This window comes from Crocodylus porosus, unplaced genomic scaffold, assembly GCF_001723895.1.
Source record: "Crocodylus porosus isolate Cpor-Errol unplaced genomic scaffold, CroPor_comp1, whole genome shotgun sequence".
NCBI lineage: Eukaryota > Metazoa > Chordata > Crocodylia > Crocodylidae > Crocodylus > Crocodylus porosus.
This window is the reverse complement of record NW_017728931.1, coordinates 50,709,054-50,720,745: the sequence shown is the minus strand read 5'-3', so window position 1 is coordinate 50,720,745 and position 11,692 is coordinate 50,709,054. Positions and strand designations below refer to the sequence as shown.

Sequence of the window (11,692 nt, the reverse complement as noted above, 5' to 3'; positions counted from 1 at the left end):
ATGCTGCAGATCCTTGCCTGGGAAGCGGGTCTGCTCTGCACCACGCCGCCCGCCTGACCTTGACACGGCTCCTCTCGCAGCCTAGACCCTCCCAGCCCCGGGCTGTGCCCCGCCGTGCCTCCAGCCCCCTCCCCGAGCCCTATCTTTAGCAGCCCGCTGGCTCCTGCGGCGCATGGATGGGCGGGGAGGGGGGGGTGCAAACTGTTTGGTGCCAGCTCGGGCACTTGTGCACACAGAGCTAGAGCTGGCGCGGGGCCAGCCCGGGTCATATGAGCAAATGATGAGAAAAGCACTTTTGAATCTTTTTTTTTTTCCTCGCACTCGCCTCCCCGCTCAAACAGTTGCAGGATGGCGATGACCGACTTGCTCAGCGCGGATGATATCAAGAAGGCGGTGGGAGCCTTTGCGGGTGAGTGCGCGGCGGGCCCCTGCCTTCCCGGGGGTGGGGGGGCTTATTCCGCGGCCCGGACAGGATGCGGCTGGACGAGGCAGCCAAGAGGGGAGAGGTGCATGAAGGAGCGTGCTAGCAAGCAGCCGCTGCAAACTTCCCCTGGAGAGGGAAATGCCCCATTCAGTCCTCCCTTCCCGGGCAAGGCTCTTTGGGGCGAAGCGATGTCTTGGGGGGAAAAGGGCTCTCTGCAAGCTTTGGGGCACAAGCCCCCTTCGGGCATAGGGAGAGGCGACAGACAACACCCACATTCATCCTCAAGCAGAGGGGACCCGCCAGGGCTGGGGGAGAAGCCCCCAGCTCCCCGCCAGGGCTTCTGCTTGCAGTGCAGGGAGGACCCAAGAGGATGCCTCCCCCTCCCCGGCTGCAGGAGTGCCCTGGGGAAAGGTGCTGGCTGCAGCCTCCCTCCTGAACCAGCAGCCTCTCCCGGGTGTCAGATTCCCCGTTTCTCTTAGTCAGCATGGGCTGCAGGACACCCCTCCTGTGCTGCTGGCTGCTGCACTCAAGCCAAGCTCTGTGCTCCCAGATGAACTACAGCAGCTCCCACTCAACTGCCCGCAAGTGACCTTGCCCCTTAAAAGAAGGTGGGGGGAGAAGCCCCTTCCTCCCCAGATAGGATGCCCTAAGATGAGAAAGCCAGCCAAGCCCCAAGAAACTCCCCCCTCCGGGCACAAGGAGCAGCGGACTAGTGGACTGAGCTCTGCTCCCAGGCAGGTCCTCCCTCTTCAGCTTGCCTTGTCCTGCTCCCATCCAACAGTCCTGGGGCAAGGGAGCAGCAGCAGCCAAGGGGGTTGCAAATCTCTCCCTGCTAAGCAGCTGCATGGAGGCTGACCCACCTTATTTTTTACGGTACTCAGAAGAAGTAAGGCTGCGTTGCAAGTCCATCACACTTCTTGGAGGTCACTGCATTAGATCCCACTGTTATGAGTAACCTTGCATGGGTGGGAGTTGGAGGAGGTGCTGGTGCAGGAAGGGAGAAGTAGACTAGAGAAAAGCTCATCTCCGTATCTCTCATTTCAGCAACTAGATACCATTTTTGTGTAAGGTTTGTGCCTCCCAAGGTCTTACAGCACAGCAGCCCTGCCTAGCGCACACAACACCTTTGAGTTGCTAAAGCAATGCGAGAATGCAATACTCCTATTTTTTTATGGGGCTTTTGAGAAAAGGGAGTTGTATCCATTTTCTCCAAGGAGTTCTCATCATTGGTAGCCTCTGCAGTTGAGCAGAAAATGTAGTCCAAGATTTTTTCTTTTTTAAAGGTTAGGTAGTCTACCCCAAATTCACCTTTCTGGTTCAGAGGGTTGTTTTCAACAACAGAAGATATCCTTATTCTCAGCAAGAGGTCATGCAGTTAAGACACTAGAATGAGACGGAGAAGATCTAGATTCCATTTCCAGTCACGTCACAGACTCCCTCTGTGACCTTGGGCAAGTCACTTCATCCTTCTATATCTCAGTCCCCTCTCTTTTCACCTTAGACTGCAGTGTCTTTGGGGCAAGGACTCTAGTTAGGTTCAGTGCCCAGCAAAACAGGACTCAGACATCAGCTGTGGCATCTTGGGATAGGACTTGCAACTTGGACACTGTGCAGTGAGAAAGTCAAGTACATAGATACCAATTTGCTCAGCAACTAGACTAATAAGTCCTCTAACAATTCTGGTCCTTTAGCTGCTGAGTCCTTCAACCACAAGAAGTTCTTTGAGATGGTGGGTTTGAAAAAGAAGAGCCAGGATGATGTGAAGAAGGTTTTCCACATTCTTGACAAAGATAGAAGCGGCTTCATTGAGGAAGATGAGTTAAAGTAAGTAAAACTAAATCCTCCCTGGATAGGATGACCTTAGATTAGAGACCATATTTCTGTTTTAGTATGCATAAAGACACCCTAGCATAGTGTGATTCCTGACTGCCATTTTTGTGCAGTACCCAGTTGTTTGCTGGGTTCAGGAGGGGCAATAAAAGTAGGCACAAAAACGTAACTTTGATTGTGATGTACCTGAAGCACATACGTGATGCATACTGCATTAATAGCTTCTTCATAACAAAGCAGCTTGATGACAGAATTCTGTCTTTGTGGTACGGATCACCAGCACAGGATAAGCTTTTGTATTCAGTTACAAGTATAACCACCAGTGATAGTAATCCGTGCCCTCCAAAAACACCGGACTCCTCACCTTCTGACTCAGCTGCCTCTTTGTTACATACCTTTCTTTAGATCTGTACTGAAGGGCTTTACCCCTGACGCCAGAGACCTGTCAGATAAAGAAACTAAGGAGCTCCTGGCTGCTGGAGACAAGGATGGAGATGGCAAAATTGGTGTTGATGGTATGTAAATTGGGGAATAAGTCTTGGTACTAAAACTCAAATGTTGCTCTGATGTATGGAGGTGCAACCACCACAGACCTCACTGTGGGCTGTGACCTTGTGGAGGGTGCAATTTGGATTTAATCAAATTGCAGGGCTTGCTAAATTTGTGATGCCCTCCTGCAGGATTTAGAGGGTACAGCAGCAGAGTGCCAACACTAGAGGGAGCAGGAGTTTACTGAAAGCCAAGATTTATTACAAGATAAAAGCAGATCAGGCTCACCACAGCTCGGGACTAGGAGCTTGACTTGACCCCCCAGTGAAGCTAGTGGAATTCTTTACACTGGTTTCAGTTGGCCAAATCCTAAGAGTTTACCTACGTTGATCTTGAACACAGTGCTCAGAACAAGCAAGAGAGACGGAGTACACATGCAGAGGCAGAGTACCGGTATTTCTCCTTAATTAGAAAAAAATGCTGTTTCACTTGGATGAGAAAAAAATAGACTAATCATCTGAATGTGCTTTGTCAAGCTCTCAAACTCCACCATGTAGCCTTCAGGGCAATGAGTTTCTGTCCAGATTTTTCCAGCATGGGTCCCACTAATAATCTTCACAAGGACGCTACAAAAAGAGTCACTCAGTCTCATTAACCATCACTATTACAAGAAAGGGACAAGTGTTTGTCCACAGCATTACCTGACATTTGCAAGTTGGCCCCATTCTCTTTCTTGGAAAATTCTTGTCAAGTTAATACCTATACAATGTTTCTTCCTTTCCCTCTTTTCTCTCCTCTACCTTACTTGATTTATTGGTAGAGACAATGATGTCAAGAGTTCTGAATGAACCCTTTCCTCCACTAAAAGAAATGGTGCGGGAAGATTATACCAATAGACAATGGGAAATCATTCTGTAGTCTCCCATCACCCTATCTGCCCGTGTGACAGGTTGGAAACAGCTCACTTTTTTCCTCCCTTCAGATAAATAAAATCTTCATTTGAGGTATTCTGGGATTCATGAAGGTATCTTTAAATGCTGTTGAGAGAAGACAAGAGGAAGTGAGGTTATCCAATGTTATCTCCCAGTTAATAGGGTGGAAATTGAAGGGAAGGAAAACATAATTATCCACTGAGAGACTCTTCAACTGACAAATTAGGTAAACCGCCCAACCATGGCACACTGGTAGATCAATAACTATGATCCTATTTCTAGGTTTAAAGCTTCTTAAATCCTCAGGCCCTCGTTAGGTAACAATGGCAAACAAGCCATAATTATGGCTTCAGTGAGAGTAGCTGAACTTTTATCAGCATTACTATACCAAGGATTCTATGAGAGACTCAAATAATTTCATGCATTATTATTTATTAGTCCTCTGCACTCCAACAACAACAAAAATCAGAGGCAAGAGTCCCATAGATCTCTTGGGAATAGGATTTGCAGTAAATAACTAACTTGATTATTATCAAAGAAGCTCACAGCTGATTGCTTGTGGTTTACACCCAGGAGTTGTATTGGAGGCATCCAATTCCAATTTAGCCAATCCCTAGAGTTAAAGAAAATGTGTTTATATTTATAAAGATGTTTCAGAGTTATTTAGTCCTATTTAAACAAATAACGCTTATTCCTTTCAAATTAATACTGCAACGAACATTAAGGCAAAACGATGCCTAGGTGCAGGCATATTGTAAAAGAATGATCAGGAGGATTTGCTCACCAGGACTCTTCTTCCATCACCTGTATGACTTCAATAGTATTGATCTGAATTTCCATTAGTGTAAGACATGACTCAAGGTCTTTATTTTCCTCAGACCCCACCCCTGCTCTTTTCCGGCGATGTCCCCAAAAAGCAACTTTCAGAGTTCTCTCATTCTGAAGCCAGCACAGCTTGGAGCATACAGAAAGGTGCCTGTTGGCACTCTGACCAGAACAAATGAGAGGAAAATAATATGACAAAACATTTTATGTGAATCTGACTGTTTCTCAATATGTTCAATTCCAAGCAATACAGATAGGAACCAAAGCCAAAACTCCCATGGATATTTCTTTAAGTTACTTGGATCTTTTTTCAATTTTAAAGCTACATTATTTATGACAAACCCACACACTCAGATTGACCTCACTCAACCTTGGTCCATCCTTTTAACATGAGTCTCATCAATCCCTGGATGACTGCTGAAATCCAGTCTTTTGCAGCTCATTTTGGCAATCATTTAGATTGATCCTTCTTAGTGCAGCTCTCAGCAGCCCATGATAGTCTAGAAGTGAAGGATGTGGATTCTGTGCCCTTTTAAGAGGGACCTATTATACTATCAAACTGTTTCTCGATTATTTCACTGTAGACGTTACACTCATTTTCTCTATGGGATCTCCTCCACTTACAAGTCTGACACTAGGAGTTCTCTCTCTGGTCTATTACTTAAAGCCTTTTCTTTTGGCACAACAGAATTCAGCTCAGAACTTAATTTTACTAACCTATATATACTTACTGGTGAATGGATCCCAATTTGTGTTTTATGGGTACCCTGCCAATCTAGAACTGCTGAAAATATAGGGCTTTTTCCTACAAGGGGTAGACCATCTCCCAAGGAGGCACTGAGTGCATTCATTTTCCAATGGCATCAGTAAAAGTTGAGGGTCTGATCAACTTGCAGAACTGCTGCAACATAATTTTAGGAGGTTTGTAAGAAAAAATACAACAGAAAGATTGTGAGACCAAGAACATTTTAAAGCTTTTGTGGATATTGATAGGCCTATGAAAACAAGTGGAAGATGTTAAAAGAAAACAGTTTGAACAATGGTCCAAATGTTTGTCTCAATAGGTGTCAACCTTGATTTCTATAGCTCCATTCAACACACTGAAGTTCTGTGAATATTTTTAATTGTACGCATAATTTTCTTAAAAATAGAGATAGGAAGAAAAGATGCTAAGAATTCAAAACCAATGATTAAGGTGTTGGCATTTCTACTATCTTCAAAAATCAGAAGAGATGTGACAAATACTCTTAGGAGTTTTTTTCTTTTGCACTCTTGTATTACCTTAAATAAATTACCACAAAACATCATGTGCATAGGCACCACAGGAAGGTTGAATTAAGAGAGCAGTCATTAGCCTGTATAACATGTTCTCAGTTATTGTATTTAGCTTTTTCAATAACATATCACAGATCATGTGTTGAGCTGATGCATTCATTTTAAACTTGCATGTTGATATACAGTTGGTGTGTGAGTTCGTGCCGAATTATGTTACTAACTGAAGGACTGAATTAAGCACAGGCTCAGACCTGGATGTTCAATTTAAAACTTGTATTGTTTCACAAAGTCATAAACTAAGGAGGTCTGTTGGTTCGCGAGGTTCCCAAATCAGGCCCTTGCTTTCTAACCCGAAGGCTAGGTGCGGCTGCCCAACTTAGTAGTCTCAGAACTGGTCAACAGCTCATTTAAAAGGAGTCCCTTATCTTTTTTAGACAAAAGATATAAAACTGTCCACACTCTGAGAGTGAGGCATCTAACATAACTTTACTATTACTTATCTAAGATAACACTTATACATATGCATTTCAAATTCTTACTTCTATTGCTAACTAGTTAACTCATCTATATTATATCAGGTGATACACTCTTTATTATAATTTTTACGCTTCTTATGTTAATTTTTACTGACCTACTTATAACATTTATCAGACATTGCTTGCTTAATATGCGATTATCTTTCGTCATTACGGTTTAGCCATGAGGTTTCCTGTTTTTTTCCGACAGAAGCTGCTTGCTTGCAATTTTTATCATTGTCAGCATTCTTATTCAGGGCTCAGATGGTGATCACCAGAATGTCAATCGCTGACTTCTCAACCTCCTTGAAGCATTCTGGGAGTTTTAGTGAGTTGTTAATTATGCTAGACCTTGCTTAGCATAAGCACCATCTCACAGTTGGCTAGAAAACAAGGTTAAATTACCATCATTTGACAATCAGCATTTCTGCAAGGTTTCACTCAGTTTCATCACCCAAATTTTGAAAGGGAGAAGAAAACTGAAAAGCAAATGCTGTCAGTAAAAAGGGACAGTCCCACTAAAAAGAAATTCAGCAGCAGTACAAGCAAGTACAGAACGGGAGTTAAGATTAAAATGCCCCCCACCCCCACAACATTTTAGCATATACTACTGCTAAGCAGTCCAGCACAATCTCTTTGGTGTCAGGCCAAACTGTATTTCAAAAGAAACTGAAAATAAGTTTTAAAAAAATCTATTGTTGCCAATATAGCTAATCTGCTAGCTGACGTTAAAATAGGTTGTTTCTGTCTCATGAAGACATGAAAGGTTTCACCCACATGGAGGTTATGTTTCTCTCTGCAGTTCCTTCACATGGTGGCTTGTACAGACGACTTCTTTCTGCTCTGAATATTCTGGGTTGTTATTCATTCTTAAACCAGCTTGTGCTGCACTTATCAATCATATTGTTTCACTCTAAATATCTGCTGTGCCTGAAAGGTACACCTGTTTCATGTTGCATGTTCTGCATCCCTGATTCCTCATTTGGAGTTAGGTCTTTCAGAATGACTCCCTGACAAGTGTGGATTTAATTTAAACTCTTTCAGCAGCTCTGCTTCACAGTATGGCCTGTTAAGGCTTATCCAAGCTATTCTCAAACTGTTCTACTAAGTGGGGCCTCCACAGCATATATAGCAGGTATGCCACCACATTATGGGCCTCACTGTTAGACATTGCTTCCCAGCATCTGACTTTGTTTTCTATATTCTTAAAGTGTCAGGCCATTTCTTTCTGTTATGCCACCCTTCAATCATTTCCTCTCGAGTCAGATGGTTGCCTCCCCCACTTGTCATCCTTTTTCTGTTAAAGCCCCTAAATCTTTCTCTTTGTATGCCTTCAAATCCTTTTATCATCTCTGTTGCCTGTTTTTGGATTTCCTCCAGTTAATGCCCTCTGGTGCTCACAATGGTAAATGGTACTTTCAAGCACGAGCATTTTGAGGCTCTATGGAGTGAGGAAACAGGACCTCCCTGGGTAATCCAGTATTCAAAGCTCAACGTGGTGAGGAGCTACTCATGGACCTGCAAGCATACCTTTCCCATACCTTTTATATATTTAGATTGTCTGAAAGTTTTACTTTTTAACACAACCACAAGGAAATGAAATCCACGGGTTTTTATAACTTTATAGTTGTTACACGTACACTAACAACAACCAGAGGGTAAAATCCTCTCTCTAGTGAAGTCAGTAGGAGTTCTGCCACTGATGGCAATGTGGGCAAGAATTCATCAAGCGTTTGGAAAGCAAATGAAGTGTCCATCCTGTATTTTTAAAATCTGTGTTTTTATAATTTTTTTAAAATTGAGAATGTTCTATATACTTACTGGGGCAAAAATGCTAGGAAAAGCTTATTAGATCCTCTGTCAACTGTTGATATCAATCTCACTACAAAATTTATTTCCAATATTTGCCCTCTTCTCTTGATTTGCTACATGTTGGGTTCACAAAGAAAAGTGGCTTTGTAACCAAGGAGTGTCATGTAGCTAATCAAGCACAGTGAATTGGACACTTGGGTGACCCAACATATCCTAGACTCATTCCTTGGCTTCTCAAATGTGTTCTCCACTTCACTGTGACATTTTCCACTCTAATGAACGTAAGTCTCCCAGCCATTCAGGTATTGCGAAAAGCAGATAATGAAGGTCTTGTCAGTAACTCTATGAACCCCTGTATACAGCTTGCTCCTCATTTACATTTTCCTTCTTTGATGGTTAAAAAAAGACATTTTTTCTTTTCCAGAATTCACATCTCTTGTGGCTGAATCATAAAGGCTTTGACCAATCTGAACCCTCCATCCTCCTTCACTGCCTGATTCCAACCACCTCCTTGCTGACAGCCTTGGCTCCTGTTCTATTTATTTATGTTATTTTATACTCCAATTCTGTTCTCTGCAACCCTGCAACACTGTAACTGAGCTGAAAGACACTGTTAAAATAATAAAGGTCACATCAATCTGGGCTCTACTCTCTCTATTACCTGTTCCTTATTATATTTAGGTTTGGGGTGTCTGAAAGAAAAGGAATGTTTTTTTATTCAGCTTTGCAGCTTTCTTGCAGCTATAGCTCCAGTTTCGGTAAGGTACAAAGCATTTAAAGGAATTATTTTGGATGGAATATACTTACAGTGAGTCATTCAGCCTAGCCTCTCCGCACTGTGGCAAGCCGGACTGCATTATCTTTAAGCCATTTCTGATGGATGGATGCATACTCATACTCGGGAGAAAGCTCTAGTGATGGCAATTACACAACTTCATTTGGCAGTTTGTTCCTTTGACTTAACTGTTCTTACAGCTATAAAGCATTTCCTAATATTTAGCCTACATTTTTCCCTGCTGCATTTTAGCAATCAGCAAATCGAAGTCTGCAGATATCATTTGTTAAATTTGTCTAGGGCATGGGATCTTTGGACAAAAGGTTCTACAAGAATATCATTAGATGTCAATCATGCATTGGGATAATTTCCCAAACTACTGAAATGCAGTCATTTTTAGAATGCAGTGTACATTTACCAGCAACGCTACACAAATGTTTAGGACAGGGAGTGAAGGATGATTCATCCCAATTAAACCATTGGCCAGATTTAAAGGAAAAGAGAAAGTAAACACTCTGCCATGATGCCCATGTTAACAAGCGTACCAGGTAAGTTTTGATGCTATTATCTTTTATAGAGTACTTCACAGAAGTTAGTATTGCTCTTATTTTACAATGGGGACACTAAGCCTCAGTCACCCCAAACTGAAATACACCTGGAGTAAGGCTACAGCATCTGTTTTACTGCTCATCAAAAACACAGCAGTTTCAGAAACAGAGAATCCTACTCTCATTGAAGGTGGAGCACTGGTTCATTACTACATGAGAGAAGAAAGTCTGCCACTTGTTGACATAGCAACACTACTTCCCATAACAGAAAAAACTTAAGCATCATTCTGGAGCACTGATTTTATATTCATTCTAAGTTTTGTCCTTTTAAACTTTAGTTATCACCGTTGAATCATGAAAGAACATTATTCTCTACAAATACGAATACTGGTATCACTCTGTGAAACCAGTATTCGTACACCTAAACCAGGGGTTTTCAGACTTTTGGGATCAGTGTACCCCCAGCAGCCAGACACAGAGCTGGGGGAAGGGAGGGGAGGAAGGGTCTGAATGTGGAGCAGCGGCAGGCGCTGCATTCAAGCTTCCCCCAGCCCCTGCATCTGGCCAGGCGGGCACCGCCTACCCAGCAGCATGGGATGGTGCATGGTGGAACTCCATCCCCATCTGCCCACACATACCCACTAGGGCCTTCAAGTACCCCCAGGGCTACACATACCCCCCGGCTGACAACCCCTGACCTAGACCTCTGTAACACATGGCTCTGTATCAACTCTGAAAAAAAGGGTATTTGCTGAAGTTGGGCTCCATCCAAAGGAAGTCCTCTGCTTTTCCAGAGACACAAAGCTAGCATATGGATGGGTGTGAAGAACATAACATCCTTAAGTAAATGGACAGTTTCTAAGCAAGACAGTGCTTGTTCACTTGATAGCTTTTTCTCAGCAACTGCTGACCTCAAGTGGCAAGAAGACGTAATTTCAGCTGGAGTCAGTACAGAAGGCATAGGAAGGCTGCAATACTGCAAACCTCTAACAGCAAAAACAAAGCAAACAATCAATCCTGGGTCAGGTCCCCAGGATCATGACATTAGCATAAAAATTGTAAGACACAAATATAAACTGGTTTCCTTTACATTTGCTTTTTGGCTTTTAAGATACTCATTTTCTTCTATTCTCTGTGACTATGAGGGCTGGTGACTTAGATTAAAAAAACAAAACAAAACAGAAACCCCCAAAATCTTAACTAAGGCTTAACATGAATTCTTTCCTGACACCTTAGTAACAATGAATGTCAGGCAGTTAGGGCCTAATATGGTCTGCAGAAACCCTATTACCAGTAATAATTCCTAAGACAGAAAGAAACATCATTTTACTTGTGGCAGGGGAAATAAATAAATAAATAAATAAAAGCTAGTAAGAAACAGTGAGTACAGATCCTCTACAAACATCACTTTCACCTTCGTATTTTAGGACAGGCTCCACTTTAAAGAGGAATTTGCTTCCAGCTATTCACACATTTGCACAGATTGCTCAAATATGAAATCCTGCATCCTCTTCAGTTTCATAAACAGAGTTTGTTGCAGAATCAGCTGTTTATTTCTAAATCAGGGTCTAAATCCAGCATTTCATTTGAAAGTTTGTAGTCCCTGTGCAGTATGTTCCCCATGTGAATCCAATCTAAATCAATATTTGTTCAAGCCGGAAACAACAAACAATCAGGTGCTATCACTTTTCAGATTGCAACTACAATCAAACTACTGGTGACTACACTACTGTTAACCTGTTATGGTCCTTCTGAGTTCTTTGCACCATCAGAATTGCTCTATTATTTTTCTACAGTCAAGAAATGAGTGAAAACTAGGAGCTGCCATTTTCCAAAGGGTGCCCGGCATCTATTGAGGGCTGGCTCAAGTTGAGAACTGTTGTTCTGGAGACCTCAGATAGGTGCAGAAGCAGGTTACACGCTCCTTCCTGATTAACAGGGATCCTGCTTTTCTCTGTTTAAAAATTGCAAAATCTCCTATAAAACTCTCAACTTCTAATTAAAAAAAACAAAATCCACATTTTTCCATGATTAAAATGAAATACCACTATATTATATGCATCAGCTGAATACAATATTTCATTGATATATTTACAACTTTTAAAGCAAGTTGGAAGCTTACCAGTGCCTCGGTCATTATAATAAAACAAATTCTAAATACCTATATATTCTGGCATTTGATTTTGTTTTATCATAGAAAAATCAGAGCTCCCCCTGCCTCCTTCATTCACCAGGACATGGGTCCAGCTGCAGCTGTCCCGTCCCGT

At 42.4% G+C, this 11,692-nt stretch overlaps 1 protein-coding gene across 1 annotated transcript in view; it reads left to right on the top strand.

Moving 5' to 3' along the window:
- Window positions 1-8,750, top strand: part of PVALB (parvalbumin) — an 11,006-nt gene extending 2,256 nt beyond the window's left edge. Inside the window, exons 2-5 of the mRNA XM_019544844.1 lie at window positions 342-409; window positions 2,116-2,248; window positions 2,660-2,769; window positions 8,527-8,750. Of these exons, the coding sequence (XP_019400389.1) occupies window positions 349-409; window positions 2,116-2,248; window positions 2,660-2,769; window positions 8,527-8,555 (333 nt within the window). The 5' untranslated portion in view covers window positions 342-348 and the 3' untranslated portion in view covers window positions 8,556-8,750. The remainder of the gene's footprint in view (window positions 1-341; window positions 410-2,115; window positions 2,249-2,659; window positions 2,770-8,526) is intronic.
- Window positions 8,751-11,692: the final 2,942 nt, after the last annotated feature.